The sequence below is a fragment of the Bombina bombina genome, chromosome 2 (assembly GCF_027579735.1).
Source record: "Bombina bombina isolate aBomBom1 chromosome 2, aBomBom1.pri, whole genome shotgun sequence".
NCBI lineage: Eukaryota > Metazoa > Chordata > Amphibia > Anura > Bombinatoridae > Bombina > Bombina bombina.
Genome location: NC_069500.1, coordinates 1,000,911,252 through 1,000,930,053, shown reverse-complemented (window position 1 = coordinate 1,000,930,053; position 18,802 = coordinate 1,000,911,252). Strand labels below are relative to the sequence as shown.

Here is an 18,802-nt window from a genome sequence, read left to right as displayed (position 1 = left end):
TACTGGGAGCTAGCTGAACACATTGGTAAGTCAATAACAATGGGGAGAGCAATGTCATCAATGCTTTATTGAATGCAGGGAAAAAAATATTCCAAACCTGTATATGTAATTCATAGGGGCATTTTAGATCCTACACAATAACAAAGAGACAATTGAAATAAGATTACTTTTAATCTAAAGGAATGTACCTACCTATATAAAATGTGGTCTTACAACACTTTTACAGCCATAAACATGTGCACTTCTTATATTACTCCCCATTAGTCTCTTGATTGGCTAATGCACACATTCTGAGAGCAGTGAGCTGTGGGTAATGGTGTATTCTGCTGTTTCAGAAAAACAAAAGATGCCTTTCCCCCAATAGATATGAAAGTTAATTTAGTAGAAAGTGGAATCTCCTTTTGAAATACCATTCATTTGAAAATGTCTTTTCTTTTTGCCTCTGCTTCTCTTTGTTTAACTGAAAACGTAAAATTGGCTATTAACACACACACATTTTGATAGTAAAGTATAGAAAAGAGAAGTCAGTTACTGGGCTGATTGCTGTTCATGTTATCTGTACTGGGAATTTATCATGTCAGCATCTCTGTTATGATACAAACACAGTTATAAATAAAGAAGTATTGTGCCACACCTATGTTTTGTAATAATTGATAAGACACAATCCTACCAAGGTCCCATATCAGATATTGTATTGAGGGGATAACATAAAACATGTTCCCAATAGTCTACATTTTAAGGGATGGCCCAGGTTTGGGAACTGTCTCTCACAGTCTTTTCCCTTTCCTACAATTAAAGCCTAGCCAGATACACCAGGCCTTGCCCTTGGACCCTGGCCATACCCCAGAGCCACTTTAACTAATTATATGATATAATCTATCCTGGCCCCAACCCCAACTCTGGCAGGCTTGATCCTATCCTGGGCCACTAAGTTTCCCAGCCTCTTGAACCTGGATACCAACCCGAGAATAATGGGCGGAATGAGGTGTATTTTTTTGTGTTACAACTCGATACAGTATGTATATATATATATATATATATATATATATATATATATATATATATATATATATATATATATATATATATATATAGTATCAACCCCCTCAAGCTTATGGGTTGGGGGTGCTATTGTGTATACATATGTGCTATAGAATAAATTGTGTATACATTATGTGCTATAGAATAAAATAGGGCTGAAAAGTACATATACTTTTCAGCCCTATTTTATTCTATAGCACATAATGACCTGCTAGCCATTCTCTATTCATTGGCTTATGAAAATGTTATGCCTGTACCTTAAAGACAGCTAATAAATACATAACAGATTAAGATTTAAATTACATTAATAAATAGCAACCGGATTTGGCAAAAAGTTTCTTATATAACCATGTGTGTTATTTTTTTTTTTTTAGTATTTACCTAAATTATAAGTTTAATATATTTTAATTTGTGCTAAATATATGCGACTGTACTGTGTATTGTGTGATGGGACAAAGTTGGGTTTATCCATAATATATCTGCAGAGGGCACCAAATCATTGCGGCTGCATAATTGAAAAAAACAAGGAAAATTAAAGTGACTCAACTTATTTTGAGAGAAAGAGAGTGTAATAATGTACAGGAATAGGTACAATCTTTCTACATAAATTAGTAAATATAAATATATATATATATGTTATTTCTTATAGTTTTTAGCCCAGAGGGAAAAGTTACTAGTTTACTAGTCCAGTTACCTCATTTGCTGCAATTTCTAACTCATCTGCGATTAATGGACTAGATATTTTATATATATATATATATATATATATATATATATATATATATATATATATATATATACACAGTGTGTATGAATGTATAGTATATATTTGTGTATGTGTTTCACAAAAAAAATAATTATTATTATTTTTATAGTATAATTTGCATAAACAGCTTAAATGTACCATAAGTGAGTACTAATCATATTCTAATATATAGCATTTTGTGGCAATTTTTTTATTGTCTATCATTTCTAATTCTCAAAAACAATGTCACCTGCCATCAAACTTTTGCTCATTGATCCTTTTCCTGAAGTAAAATGCTTTACCACCAGAGCTTACTGAAGCCTATAATTAGACATGACAGCAATTCACTTCAACAAAATGAGCTTCCTTCTCTGCCTGTGATCCAGATCCCATTCACGCCCCACAAACCCAACAGTTCACCCAGCCCTGCCTGCCAACAGAAGAAACCAGTGCATGGCGCTTAGTAGCAGAGGCGGAGAGCGACCTGCTGCTAGTCTTGTGCTCTCACATAAGGTCCTCACCTTCGCACTGCTGGTGGCTATTCTTCTCCTCCTCAGAGAGTTCTGACACCCCTGAAGCCAGAGCATCCAGCATTCGCTTGCACTCCTGTAGCAGAGCCACAATCTCTTGACTATTCATGATGGCAACTTCCCACTTGACTGTGAATTGAGTATCCCTGGGTGTACTGTGATCAATGACCTAGGAGAAGACACATATTCTAAATAAAAAAGATCTTTCAAGGACAAAGTACCTGCTGAACAAAGGGGGGAAAGAGATGATTAACCAAAGCATCATCAATTATCAGCAAGGCTCAAACTGGGGAGAGATAATGGTAGAAAAAGTACATAAAAACACATGACAACTTCTGAGTGCTTTATTATATGTGTTTGCAATGACAGCAGGGTGTCTGACACATATGGGAAGGTGCAGTAAGGAACAGGGAATAGATATGGGAAATGTAGTATTTGTCTAACTATTTACTTTTTTTATGAAGTAGTAGGGATTTCAGCACAACTTTCTTTATGGTAGGGTAACTGCAACTAGAATACTGCAACTCTTATTAAAAGGGACATAAAACAAGCTGAGATTTTTGATACACAAATGTTTAATTATCTGTAGTAAAATAATTTGCAATATACTTTCATACTTATTTTGTCCCCTTTTCCTACAATTTGACTTGAATGGGTTTCTATAATGTGGCAACACCATGTTGAAACCTAGGTCTCCCTGATTTGATCTCTTTTAATAAGATCAATTAGGGACAGATAAAAAAAACACAACAAAAAGCCAAGTAATAAAATGTCACAACAATGAACTACGCAAACAATGATTGAAGGAAACTCAGTTAGTTACTTTAAAGGGACAGTAAACACTTTGTAATAACAGCCACCCACCATTTGCCTTATTTGGAGGAGCCAATCTGGGCTTTAGTCCACAGACAAGCAGGTTAGCCACGATCATAAAGTTAGTGAAGTTGTTATTAGATAAAGCCAATTAGGGACAGATATGTAGCATAGTTGTTAACAGCATTTCATGTTCTGACTTTTAGAAATTGCTCAATTTTCACAACTAAATTACATGAAAAGGGAGCCAAATAAATAATGAAATTATATTGCAAAGTTGTTTCATTATGCATTAATAAACATTATTTAACAATCTCAAGGTGTTTACGGTTCCTTTCATATTCCACAATAATTGTTTGCACAAGTGAGTGTTTGGACAATTTATTGCCGGTTTTAGATCTGTGCCTTATGCTTAGCAGAATGACAGAAGAGGGGGAAACCCAGGTTTCAACATAGCAGCACCCATTATTGTATAGAAACTAAAGTACTTTATAGAAACTAAGGGGCCAATTTATCAACCAGTCAATCGGCCCCAATGCATCTGTTTCTGCTCAAGCCTTCAGACTCGCCGGAAACAAGAGTTAAGAAACAGCGGTCTTCATAAATCATAAACACAAAAATGTTTTTAACATAAATAAATATGGTAAAATAAATGTGTAAATAACTAAGTTGATGCTTTTACGCTTCACCTAAAATGTGTTTTTTGTTTTTTTAGTTCTTAAAAAAGGACATTCAATTCCAAATTAAAACCACCTATAAAAAACAATAATACTACAAAATGAATGTTATTTATATAGTCTGCTTTTCTTGTAATTCACATCTGCAAATGGTGCTTTTCCAATTTACTTACACTAACTTTGAATTTCAAATGAGCATCAAAAAATGTTATGATAAACTTAAAATGTTGCCATCAGCAAATCACAGACTAATTTACGTATATAATGTGAACTCTTGCACATGCTTAGTAAGAGATGGTGTCTCATAAAGTGTGCATAAAAAAAAGACTGTGCACAATTTGATAATATAACTAAATTGGAAAGTTTTCTAAAATTGTTTGCTCTATCTGAAACATGAATGAGAATTTTTTACTTTTAGTGTCCCTTTAAAGTTAAGCAGATTAAAAATTTACATGAGAATATGCAGATGGGCATTTTCTAAGATAATTTTTTCTTTAAAAACACTATTATGTAGAATATGCTGTCCTGTGTGCTGCCCCTGACAAGTGCTGTGTGAGTCCCATGGTTCCACCTGGTCCAATTACAGAGCTGGCCCTGAAGCTTCTGTTTGTCTAACCCTGCTACATGACTGTTAAGAACAGCGTAGGACTTAATTTACATATGGATTCTGATTGGCCTAAACAAAGAAACCAAATAAACATACTAAAGGGTGTAAAAAAAAGAAATCACAATTTTAAATGCTTTAAAAGCATTTGACTTTAAGCAGATCATCTGCAATGCAGAGACTAATGGATGATATACACAAGGATACATATGAAATGGCTTTAATATCCCTGTAAGCTGAATGTTTCTCTAGGGCTCATAGGTATTCACCATTACAAACCAATTTTCTGCTGTTCTGATGCAGAACAAATCAATATCTGATGCATATCTAAAAACAATAGATGCAAGACTAATGATGCTGTCTATCCATCTGTAAAGTGTTTCGCTCTCAGTTCAGAAAAGAAAAAAAAACAATGACATGCAAAATAGATATACTGATCAAAGTTTGTTTGTATTTTGTATAAAAAAATAGAAAAGAAAAAGATATTGTCATTCTAACAGATTTTATTTTGTTTTCAACGTGATGAATAAAGTTAACTATAATGGAACTGTTATTTTATTCACAAGTGTGGTATGGTTATAAGGCTCATTCAGTTTACATTTAGATAGCATCATACCTACCACCATTTTGTCTTCTCATAGCTTCAAATACACCCTGCTGACTTATCAAGGCTAACACTGCTACATACATTTCCCTAATTTGCCTTAACAAGATTGCAAAAGTATGCACTTAATAGTAACAGTAGGACTACATGACTAGCCTTGTTGTTTGAAGTCACAAGTCCGGATTGGATCTTCCAAATATAGAAAGAAAAAAAAGTTAGAAAAAAACGGTACTGAAAAGTGCCTTTACATTGCGGTCTATAGGGATCTGTGTGTTCTCTACAAATATACGTATATGTATATGCTTGTATACATATATATTTCTGTATTAATATGTGTATACATATTCATATATATTTAAATTTGCTGAGCAACTTATCCCCTTTGCTGAGTTAGGTTCTCATGCCATGTCTCACAACATGAGAACAAGGCTCCAATTGGAGCCTATAGAAGCACGCTCTTGTGAGTGTAAAGCTTCCCTGCAATGCGAACGAGAGGTCGCGTTCGGATTGTACCTAACTTGTAATACATTTGCGTGCACTGGTATTAATGACTGGAGCGCAAATATTGAGCGTGTGTAAGCGATATTTTGCGCTCCACTCGTAATCTGGCACATTATCAGCAATCCCAAGATACAGTAAGTATATTGAGTAAAGATGTTCAATCCGTTTACCGAATTCCCTGTACAGTCACAAGTATGGGGATTGATCAATTCACTAAATTAATGCTCATCTGATTGGTTGCAACAAGTTTAGTAGCTGTAAAATAGGACCTAGCTTCATTAATTTATTACCGGTTCTTTGTAAGAAACACAGTATTGAGATATAACACAGTAAACATACAAAGTCAAACAAATATATGTAGTTGCTAAATCAGTAACTAACCTAACTTATTGTATGCAGAAACTTTAATTCAAGATCAGAATCTTCTCCAAACTGTACAGATGTTACATATTTAACAAAAAATATAAAAATAATGTGCCAAAAAAAAACGATAAAAACACAAACACCCATCATATAAGCAGCATATACAGTCCTGGCAAAAAGTTTTGAGAATGACACAGATATTCATTTTCACAAAGTCTGCTGCTTAGTGCTTCAGTGTTTTTAGATCTTTTTGTCAGATGTTACTATGGTACTGTATACTGAAGTATAATTACAAGCATTTCATAAGTGTCAAATGCTTTTATTGACAATTACATTATTATAAGTTTATGCAAAGAGTTAATATTTGCAGTGTTGACCCTTCTTTTTCAAGACCTCTGCAATTCGCTCTGGCATACTGTCAATCAACTTCTGAGCCACATCCTGACTGATGGCAGCTCATTTTTGCATAATCAATGCTTGGAGTTTGTCAGAATTTGTGTGTGGGGGGGTTGTTCACCCACCTCTTGAGGATTGACCACAAGTTCACAATGGGATTAAAGTCTTGGGAGTTTCCTGGCCATGGACCAAAAATGTTGATGTGCTGTTCCCCAAGCCACTTATTTATCACTTTTGCCTTACGGCACGGCACGGTGCTCCATCATGCTGGAAAAGGCATTTTTCCTCACCAAACTGTTCTTGGATGGTTGGGAGAAGTTGCTCTTGGAGGATGTTTTTGTACCATTCTTTTTTCATGACTGTGTTCTTAGGCACACTTAGGCCACTCCCTTGGCTGAGAAGCAACCTCACACATGAATGGTCTCAGGATGCTTTACTGTTGACACAGGACTGATGGTAGTGCTCACCTTCTCTGGACAAGGTTTTTTTTCTGATGCCCCAAACAATCGTAAAGAGGATTCATCAGAGAAAATTACTTTACCCCAGTCCTCAGCAGTCCAATCCCTGTACCTTTTGCAGAATATCAGTCCATCCCTGATGTTTTTTCCTGGAGAGAAGTGGCTTCTTTGCTGCCCTTCTTGACACCAGGCCATTCTCCAAAAGTCTTCGCCTCACTGTGCGTGCAGAGGCACTCACACCTTCCTGCTGCCATTCCTGAGCAAGCTCTGCACTGGTGGTGCCCCGATCCCGCAGCTGAATCAACTTTAGGAGACGGTCCTGGCGCTTGCTGGACTTTCTTGGGCGCCCTGAAGCCTTTATAACAATAGAAGTTCTTGATGATACGATAAATGGTAAATTTAGGTGCAATCTGTAGCAGCAATATACTTGCCTGTGAATCCCTTTTTGTGCAAAGCAATGATCACTGCACATGTTTCCTTGCAGGTAACCATGGTTAACAGAGGAAGAACAAGGATTTCAAGCACCACCCTCCTTTTAAAGCTTCCAGTCTGTTATTCTAACTCAATCAGAATGACAGAGTGGTCTCCAGCCTTGTCCTCGTCAACACTGACACCTGTGTTAACGAGAGAATCACTGACATGATGTCAGCTGGTCCTTTTGTGGCAGGGCTGAAATGCAGTGGAAAAGTTTTTTGGGGGATTAAGTTTATTTTCATGGCAAAGAGGAACTTTGCAATTAATTAATTAATTGATCTGATCACTCTTCATAACATTCTGGAGTATATGCAAATTGCCATCATAAAAACTGAGGCAGCAGACTGTGAAATAAATATTTCTGTAATTCTTAAAACTTTTGGCCAGGACTGTATAATGATGAAATAGGACATTTCATTTGAATGCAGAGAAGAGTTGAAAAGAAAATTATTTTCTTGAATTTAAATTAATGTAGAGAGGATGGGTCCTTCCTCAGACCTACAATACGAAAATGCTATCATATTAGTGATAATCTATTTCCCATTGTATTATATATTCTTGTACACCAGTGGTAGGAAATCCATAGCGCTCTATTTAGCTTGCGCACAAACACTGCCAGATGTAAACGTTTAAAGCTTGTGGTTTAGCGCGCATATTACAAGTGTTAACATTTTCTCCCCATAGTCTTTAATGGAGCGTGCTGAAGGAAAAAACGTAATACTTATCGCTTGCGCACTAACCCGATAACACGTTAGACCTACTGCACTAAATCTGAAGGTAGTTACTCATATTTTACATTTCAATGTTCTTCACATAGAATAATTTTTTATTTTATTTTGTAAATATATATATTTCCATAAATATATGAATAATTTTTCAAAAAATATATATCTGTACCTATACATCTATATGAATATATAAAGGTATATGTATACACAGATATACTGTATATAGTAATATATATTTAAAATTCAAATGAACATTTTCTCCTATGTAAATATTTGCAGTAAATGCACAGTAAAACACATTATTAAAAATGAAGATTTAATAAAACAGTTTGTTCTTATGTTATCAGGTATCTGAGTGGAAAGGGCTCCAAAGTGTGTGTGTGTATGTATATATACATACATACATACATATATATATATATATATATATATATATATATATATATATGTGTGTATACATGTGTATTTATATATATGTTTATACATACAGATCTATACACATACGTATTTAGACATATTATATATATATATATATATATATATATATATATATATATATATATATATATATATATATATATATATATATATATATATATAGTCATGGCCAAAAATATTGGCACCCCTGCATTTCTGTCAGATAATGCACCACTTCGCCCAGAAAACTGTTGCAATTACAAATGTTTAGGCATTCTCATGTTTATTTCTTTTGTTTGTATTGGTATGACACAAAAAAGTGGAGAAAAAAAGCTAAATCTGACACATTCCACTCCCAGAGTCACAGGCAGTTAAACCCAGACAGGTCTGGGTGCAAGGCCCATAGGGAAAATTACAAAACAAATTAATACAACACAAAGAAAAAGTCCATCACTCACTTACAAGCTCTCAGCTAAGATTAAAAGCAAAAATGAAAGGGTTAGTTACCGTATCTGGCTAAATTTGTTTTGTAATTTTCCCTATGGGCCTTGCACCCATACCTGTCTGGGGTTAACTGTCTGTGACTCTGGGGACAGCACAGCTTCCTGTAAGTGCCTTTGAGCACCCAGGGCTGAGCATGTTGCAGTGTCATGGGATGTGTACCCAGTCAAGTCTGAGAGTGCTGTCCCCTTCCGTGTTTTGTATATATCTAGGGTGATTACATAAGCCTGTGCAGTGTGCACCCTTCACTTGTTCCCAGTTTGTTTGATTGAGAGCTTGCATTGTTTGGCTGGTTTAGGGACCCAGGATTTGGAAGGGACCTTGACGTGGTACCTGGGCTTGTCCCATTTGGCCAGATGCGGTAACTAACCCTTCAATTTTTGCTTTTAATCTTAGCTGAGAGCTTGTAAATACTGGACTTTCCCTGTGCGTTGTATTAATTTGTTTTGTAATTTTTCCTATGTGCTTTGCACCCAGACCTGTCTGGGGTTAAATGCCTGTGACTCTGGGGACAACACAGCCTTCTGTGAGTGCCATTGAGCACCCAGGACTTAGCATGTTGCAGGGTCATGGGATGTGTACCCAGTCCAGTCTGAGAGTGCAGTCGCCTTCCGTGTTTTGTATATCTCTATGGTGATTACATCAGCCTGTGCACCTTCAGTTTGTTTGATTGAGAGCTTGCATTGTTTGGCTGGTTTAGGGACCTTGACATGGTACCTGGGCGTGTCCCATTTGGCCAGATGCGGTAACCGGTAACTAACCCTTCTATTTTTGCTTTTTATCTTAGCGGAGAGCTTGTAAGTGAGTGTTGGACTTTCTCTGTGTGTATGTATATACAGTAACTCACAAAAGTGAGTATTATTATATCTTTTCATGTGACAACACTGAAGAAATTACACTTTGCTACAATGTAAAGTAGTGAGTGTACAGCCTGTATAACAGTGTAAATTTGCTGTCCCCTCAAAATAACTCAACACACAGCCAATAATGTCTAAACCATTGGCAACAAAAGTGAGTACACCCCTAAGTGGAAATGTCCAAATTGGGCCCAATTAGCTATTTCCCCTCCCCGGTGTCATGTATCTTGTTAGTGTTACAAGGTCTCAGGTGTGAATGGGGAGCAGGTGTGTTAAATTTGGTGTTATCGCTCTCACACTCTCTCATACTGGTCAATGGAAGTTCAACATGGCACCTCATGGCAAAGAACTCTCTGAGGATCTGAAAAAAATAATTGTTGCTCTACATAAAGATGGCCTATGCTATAAGAAGATTACCAAGACTATGAAACTGGGCTGCAGCAAGGTGGGCAAGACCATACAGCGGTTTCACAGGACAGGTTCCACTCAGAACAGGTCTTGCCATGATCGACCAAAGAAGTTGAGTGCACATGCTCAGCGTCATATCCAGAGGTTGTCTTTGGGAAATAAACATATGAGTGCTGCCAGCATTGCTGCAGAGGTTGAAGGCGTGGGGGGTCAGCCTGTCAGCGCTCAGAGCATACGCCGCACACTACATCAAATTGGTCTGCATGGTTGTCGTCCCAGAAGGAAGCCTCTTCTAAAGATGATGCACAAGAAAGCCCGCAAACAGTTTGCTGAAGACAAGCAGACTAATGACATGAATTACTGGAACTATGTCCTGTGGTCCGATGAGACCAAGATAAACTTATTTGGTTTAGATGGTGTTAAGCGTGTGTCGCGGCAACCAGGTTAGGAGTACAAAGACAAGTGTGTCTTGCCTACAGTCAAGCATAGTCATGGTCTGGTCCTGCATGAATACTCATGGTCTGGTCCTGCATGAATACTGCCGGCACTAGGTAGCTACAGTTATTGAGGGAACCATGAATGCCAACATGTACTGTGACATACTGAAGCAGCGCATGATCCCCTCCCTTTGGAGACTGGGCCGCAGGGCAGTGTTCCAACATGATAACGACCCCAAACAAACCTCCAAGACGACCACTACCTTGCTAAAGAAGCTGAGGGTAAAGGTGATGGACTGGCCAAGCATATCTCTAGACCTAAACCCTATTGAGCATCTGTGGGGCATCCTCAAATGGAAGGTGGGGGAGCGCAAGGTCTCTAACATCCACCAGCTCTGTGATATTGTCATGGAGAAGTGGAAGAGGACTCCAGTGGCAACCTGTGAAGCTCTGGTGAACTCCATGCCCAATACAGCGGTATGTGTTTACATTCAACTTCTAATACCCACAGAGGATATGGCTACAATATTGCAATATCACGCCCGCATCAGCGCTTCTGCATATAGTGCAAAGATGCATAAAAAAATTACAATATTTACAATCAATGTTTTTTGGGTTTAAATTAAATTTATAAACTTAGAATATAAATTGGCAATTCCATATCCCCTTAAAGCAAGCGATAAATCTCTGTGGGAAAAGTGATTTGTTTCCAAGCCAATATTAATCCATTATATAACATGTTTTCTGTTTAGAATGTTTATAAACACTGACAGCTTATAACTGTTATATTCACCTTTGAAAAAAGATCATCAACAGACCTTTACTATGAGTTTTTTGCTGCACCTACAGTACCTTATATTTTGGTGATCTGCATAGGAAGTCTCTAGACATAGCATGGTCATCAATTAAAACTTCATGTTTCCACTATTAGAAAAAATGTGTCATACTAGTATCTCTCTAGAGAAGCTGCAACATTACCAGCTAATAGTGTGTTAAGACACAGTATTTTGTCATGGGATTCCCCCTCCTTCACCGTATATTTTGTTTTACGACTCAAGTTCCTTTTCATGGAGATGCAGAAGCACAAGCTGAATTAAAATAATGAGAAAACTCAATCAAAAAGACTCACTTAAGGCAGGCTTCCCTTGTTAATATGCACGGACATGAAAGGCTTGCCCTTTCTTCTAACACAGCTACAGTGTGTGTAAATTGCAGGGGGCTCATTGGCATACATCTCTGCAACCACTTCTGAGGCTAAACTGGATTTACATTACTTTATGACAAGAATTAAATGAAGGCCTTGTGGATATATGAACAGTTTTCTAGACTGCAACAGATGGGCATGAATGTGCTCCCTAGGCAAACTATCAGTGACATCTGGGGCTTCTGAATTCTGGTGGTCTCAGCCAATTAACAGCAAAAACAGCAGATGAATAACCAGACTGGCTCCTGCACAGTCAGCCAGTGCAAGTATACACTCTATGTATTTATTAACACCACAGTGAGCCAACCAAAGCTGTGAACTTGTTATAATGATAATGGAACACATGTAGTTTGGGTGGCAGTCATGTAATATGTATTTTTCATATTAGCAACTGATCTTAACTGGAGAGCATACACATGAAATGAAAGGGCGGATCTTCAAATTCACAATATTATTATTATTATGAGAGAGGAATATTCCAACATAACATTTTTTCTGTTCATGTCTTCTAGTATCCACTGTAATTTATTTGAATGTGTCCGCAAAATGTTTTATAGAACTGTGTATTTTGTTGTTGCCTAAAGGAACAGAAAGATAGAGAACACTTGTATTACCCCTTCCCCACCTTTGCACAACCAACATTGTTATATTAATATACTTTATAACCTTTAAACCTCAAAAGTCACCACATACCGCATCTTATTTCAGTGCATTTTTATAGATTTGCACAACAAGGCACTGCTAGTTCATATATGCCATATAGATAACATTGTGCTCACTCCTGCGGAGTTATTCACAGGTCAGCACTAATTGGTTAAAATGCAAGTCTGTAAATAGCACTGATATAAGGAGGCAGTCTGCAAAAGCTTAGATACAAGGTAATCACATAGGTAAAAAATATATTAATATAACTGTGTTGGTTATGCAAAACTGGGGAATGGGTAATAAAGGGATTATCTATCTTTTTAAACAATAAACATTTTGGAGTAGACTGTCCTTTTAAATATACTTTTTTATTAAAGGGATATGAAACCCATTTTTTTTCTTTTATGATTTAGATAGAGCATGCAATCTTAAAGGGACAGTATACACTCATTTTCATATAACTGCATGTAATAGACACTACTATAAAGAATAAGATGCACAGATACTGATATAAAAAGTATAAAACTGTTTAAAAACTTACTTAGAAGCTCTCAGTTTAGATCTTTTGAAAGGGTAGCTGGAAAGTCCACTGCAAGTGGGAAATAAGACACTCCCCTCCCTCCCCCTTCTTTTGCATATGAAAAGACCCTTTACACAAACAGGAGCAAGCTGGAGAAGGTAGCTGACGGTATTCTCATAAAACTTTGAGGCTTGGTTAAGAGTCTGAAAATCAGAGCAATGTTATTTAAAATTAAGCAAAACTATACATTTAAAAAAATTAAAAAAACACTATATGGGCTATATAAATAGATCATCTACAAAACATTTATGCAAAGAAAAAATGACTGTATAATGTCCCTTTAAGTAACTTTCAAATTTACTACTACATTTAGCCACCAATCAGCAAGTGCTACACAGGTTCAGAACCAAAAATGGTTTGTCTCCTAAGCTTACATTCCTGCTTTTCAAATAAAGATACCAAGAGAACGAAGAAAAATTGATAATATGAGTAAATTAGAAAGTTGCTTAAAATTGCATTTTCGGTTTATTTGTGTATATGACGTAGCTGGTTTATCAGATCTCATTATGTTATCACTTTTATGTACACAGACTTGCTTCTTTATCTTATATTTGTCTGGAAAACCAAAGCTCAATACTTAGACAGACCAATGGAAAATTATCATTGTATTACTTAACTATCCTGTACCCCACTGATAGTGTAATTTCTTCTGCTGGCTGTGTTTACTTAGGCTATTCAATAGCTGAGACTCCAGTATACAAACTTTTACGATAGGTGGGGATATCACAGGCTAAATCAGCTATTTCAAATGCCAAAATAGGGGTAAATGAGCTTCTTGTAAACAATTAAATACACTCCAGCAGGTAAAATTGATCATTGGGAACAATTTAAAGGGGAGAAAACTGTCCTTGTTGCTGTTAGTTTAATGGCGTATCTATGCATCCCTTTTTGAGGTTGGTAGAGTAAAGCTTGAGCTGAAGGTATATCTCCCTATGAAATATACTACTTAGAAACCTAGAAGACTTGGCTCATACATTTTTTAAGAAATGGACAGTTTCACCACATGTAGAAATGTCCCTCTTTCTCCACAATCTCTAAAACATAAGTTATCATGAGGTGCTACTTGTTGGTGTCACCTATCATCTAAGGAATGACTAGCATGTCCCTTTAAAATTATGAAGGAGGACAGAGACTACAGCACAAATGTATCCCACACGGTCACAACCAAAATAATTCAGTAGAGGAAATAATATTAAAGGGACACTCAGGTTAAATTAAATTTTCATGATTCAGATACAGCATGTACTTTTAAACAACTTTCCAATTTACTTCCATTAAAAAAAATTTGCACATTCTTCTATATTTACACTTTTTGAGTCACCAGATCCTACTGAGCATGTGCAAGAATTCACAGGCTATATGTATATGCATTTGTGATTGGCTGATTGCTATCATATGGTACAGGGGGAGTGGAAATATACATAACTTTGAAATTTGTTATAAAAAAATCTACTACTCATTTGAAGTTCAGACTAAGTGCTATTGCATTGTCTTGTTATCTTGCATTTGTTGATTATGCAAATCTAATGTGTTGGAGATGCAGCTCAAAATGAGTCAGAAGATTCCCCAAACATAGGCACTGCGTTCCCTCTAATAAACCCAAACAAATGTATATAGGTTATTAAGGCTGCAGCTATGTTTATTAACCAATAATCAAAAACAGTTATCATAACATATATATATACAGTATATATATATATATATATATATATATATATATATATATATATATATATATATATATATATATAAAAAAAAACTACATGAATTAATAACAATATCCACCCACAGTGATTGGCTGGTGGGTCTCATTTAACTGGACCATAAACCCCAACTAGCTCACTAAGGGGCTGATGATCAAAGATTATCCTACTTGGAGAGAGATTGAAGTTCAGACTTCACAGGGCTGAACTCACTGAATTATCAAAGAAGAAGGGCAGAACTCTCCAGCACTGCAATATCTCTGTAATTTCTGTATCTGAAGGAGAGACAAGTCCAGTGCAATATAGCACTGCACAATATAAGAGTCTTGTTTCACTTACACTTTGTGCATTGTATTTTATATTACTTTACACTTCAGATTGAGTCCTTTTCAGTTCAAACTTTGAACTTTCTATTTTAGATTTTAATACATTTAGATTTAAAGATTTAGACCCAGCATTGATTTTACAAATTCTGATTATGGTTTGAAAGTTTCTGAGCCCGATATTCAAAACTTTGCCACTCAGGCGAGATATTCTAAGAAGTATCTTTGGTATGGCGAGGCCCTTAATTTTTTTTCAGAAACACAAATGTTATCTTGAGAAATGTTTATGATGCTATGTAATATTCTTTATGAGAAACAGGGACTCCTACAATACTATACAAGGTCTAAAAAAAATCCCAACGATTTTGTGTGATTTCTCTCCATGCCAGCGAGGTTTTGAATATCAGGCCCTCTGTTTTACTTTAACAAATTAGGATCGAACTTTGTATATTTCCGTTTATCTTTTACAACTTACATTGCACTTGGTATTTTTTCTATTGTAAAATATATTCTGTTTATCTTTTACAACTTACATTGCACTTGGTATTTTTTTTATTATAAAATAAAACACAGCTTCAGAAAGTTGGAGGGACAGGGGTTTTCCATTGGCTGAACAGGGGAGTTCCCAGGGTATGTCTGAAGCTCTCTCACAAGTCTTGTGAAATGCTGTAAGCATTTCAAACAAGCTGGTCTCATTGAATTTTCTTGCCAGCTGTATGCAGGTGAAGTTTGCTCAAAATTCACAATATTTAACTGCCAAAAAGTAATATATACCTTAAACTATAGGCAAAAGCAAGTTAAATTGTAGTAAAAAAAAAATCAGTTTAATTTGTAATTGATGCAAACTGAGCTTTTATATCAACCCCAGATGTTTTCTAGTTACCTTCTATTCCCCTATGAAGTTTTGTATCCCAGAGAGCTTAACTACTTTCTACAGAAGGCATCTCTAATCTCTCCGGGATTTCCAGTTTCAGACCTTTTACTTATAGAATTCAGTGAGTTCATGCCATGTGAAGTCTGCACTATAATTTCTCTACTGTATCATAATCTGTCTCCCACTATAGGCAGCATTCTAACATGCAGTTTGAGTATAAAACTGAAATTAATTTTTCCAAATGCACGATCCCATGATTTACTTCCATTTCTGTTCAGGATTGGCTGTAGGCATACTTGTAGCCAAAATGATATCTTTTAATTAACATTTGTAATACAAAAGTTCTTCTTTACTAAACCAAGCACTTAAAGGGACACTAAAGTAAAAATTAAACTTTCATAATTCAGGTAAAGCATGCAGTTTTAAGAAACTTCCCAATTTACTTACTTACTTTACTTTATTAAATTGTGCACAGTCTATTTTTATATGCACACTTACTGATGCACCAGCTCCTATGGAGCATGTGCAAGACATCATAGTAATATGAGTCTGTAATTGGCTAATGGCTGTCACATGATACAGAGGCAGGCACATTTTTACATTTGTCAGTAAAAATCTACTGCTTATTTATAATTTAGAGTAAATGGTATTGCATTGTGTTATGTTGTTAATTATGCAGTTCTGCTGTACTTAATAGTCCTTTAAAGTAGATTTCAATGGACATATTATTATTATTATTATCATTTATTTGTATAGCGCCGCCAAAGTCCGTAGACATAAATGCTTAACAAGATAGTGAAGGACATTACATTTAAGAAAAAAAAAATTCCTTCCTAAAAGTCAAATACTGCTCTATTTGAACGTTTCAAAGAGGTATTATTGCATTGTATTTGTATTAAGACATGAAAAACCTCTTGCTGTTGTGTAAAAATTGGTCTTTGTCCAAAACTATTTATAGAAGCCACAAAGAGGAGCCATAGATGTAGCATATCTAGACTTTAGCAAAGCATTTGACACTGTCCCACACAACAAACTTAGTCACAAAATGTATTGCCTTTGAGTAGGTGCTATGATGGTTTAGTGGGCAGTATGGATTAAGGATAGAAGGCAGAGGGTTCCAATAAATGGAGTAATTTCAAATGAGGGGTCAGTTACTAGTGGTGTTCCCCATAGGTCAGTCCTTGTGCCTGTTTTGTTTAACATATTTATCAGTGATATTGGTAGTGTGCTTGTTTGCTGATGACACAAAAATTGTTCCATTGGAAATAATTATTTCAGATTATTTAATATTTGGTAGACAATGCAATTGTGCAGCCGGTAAGGCAAGAAGAATATTTGATTGCAGCAGAAATAGCAAGCTTCTTATGACACTTTACAGACTCCTAATTAGGCATCATCTTGAATATTTTGTACAGTTATTCAGATCTTTTCTCCATAAGGATATAAATCAACTACTTAAATAGAGCTACTAAAATGGTACATGGTCTTAAATATAAAACATACAAAGAAATATTATATGATCTAAATATATATTGTTTAGTTATTTACAAGTTTCCAATTATTTGTTCAAAAGTTTCATTATTATTATTATTATAACACAAAACAATTATATTGGTTAAATGGGTAGAGGGCACTGCCAAGAGTTGCACTGTTGTAGTCAGCTCTTAAGAAGGTGATCTACAAACAGCTGGACTCGGTTTACATGCTAAGGGGGTTCAGGGGATAGCAATGGAGGAGAGAAACTGGTATAAAGTAAGGTTAGTGTAGGCTGTATGCATCCCTGAACAGTAGAGTCTTTAGGGAGCGCTTGAAGCTTTCAAAACTAGGGGAGAGTCTAGGAAACAGTCCTATTTATTATGCATTGAAATATGGACTGGAATACTGCTGTAAAATTCTTCAAATTAAAAAGTATTAATGAAGATAATATGGCACAAAGCCACTGGAATTGCCTTGAACTTGATAACTTCATAGTCCTGAAGGACACTACACATGGCTCATCTAACTAGGCATAGCTCAAAGGATGTTTTAGAATTTTCTTACTGCTAACCTAATTAGGCATAGCTCAAAAGGATGTTTTAGAATTTTCTTACTGCTAACCTAATTAGGCATAGCTCAAAAGGATGTTTTAAATTTTCTTAAAAAGTATAAATATTAGGTGCTAAATTCTATTTAATTTTACTAAGTAAAAAGGTTGAAACAAGATTTAAGTCCATTCAGTTCAACCTATACAAAGACTACCTGATTTACAATAAAGAAGTTAACAATTGAACATACATTAAACAATTAACAGCTAACCCATTAAACACAAGCAGTCCTATCTCTGAATCCTGTTTTAAGCCAGAAAACAGAATTTATGCTTACCTGATAAATTACTTTCTCCAACGGTGTGTCCGGTCCACGGCGTCATCCATTACTTGTGGGAATATTCTCTTCCCCAACAGGAAATGGCAAAGAGCACAGCAAAAGCTGTCCATATAGCCCCTCCTCAGGCTCCGCCCCCCAGTCATTCGACCGACGGTTAGGAGAAAAAAGGAGAAACTATAGGGTGCCGTGGTGACTGTAGTGTATAGAGAAAGACATTTTTCAAACCTGATTAAAAAAACAGGGCGGGCCGTGGACCGGACACACCGTTGGAGAAAGTAATTTATCAGGTAAGCATAAATTCTGTTTTCTCCAACATTGGTGTGTCCGGTCCACGGCATCATCCATTACTTGTGGGAACCAATACCAAAGCTCTAGGACACGGATGAAGGGAGGGAGCAAATCAGGTTACCTAAACAGAAGGCACCACGTCTTGCAAAACCTTTCTCTCAAAAATAGCCTCCGAAGAAGCATAAGTATCAAATTTGTAGAATTTGGCAAAAGTGTGCAGAGAAGACCAAGTCGCTGCCTTACATATCTGATCAACAGAAGCCTCGT

The 18,802-nt window shown here is 36.1% G+C and overlaps 1 protein-coding gene across 4 annotated transcripts in view; it reads right to left on the bottom strand.

The window, feature by feature from the left end:
• ALPK1 (alpha kinase 1) overlaps positions 1 to 18,802 on the bottom strand; it is a 527,820-nt gene that overhangs the window by 265,141 nt on the left and 243,877 nt on the right. For 3 of the 4 annotated variants that reach the window (XM_053703556.1, XM_053703555.1, XM_053703557.1), the window contains exon 3: positions 2,308 to 2,485. In XM_053703556.1, the coding sequence (XP_053559531.1) occupies positions 2,308 to 2,425 (118 nt within the window). In that variant the 5' untranslated portion in view covers positions 2,426 to 2,485. Of the gene's footprint in view, positions 1 to 2,307; positions 2,486 to 12,944; positions 13,127 to 18,802 lie in introns of all 4 variants that reach the window. The other variant, XM_053703558.1, reaches the window with a different exon arrangement.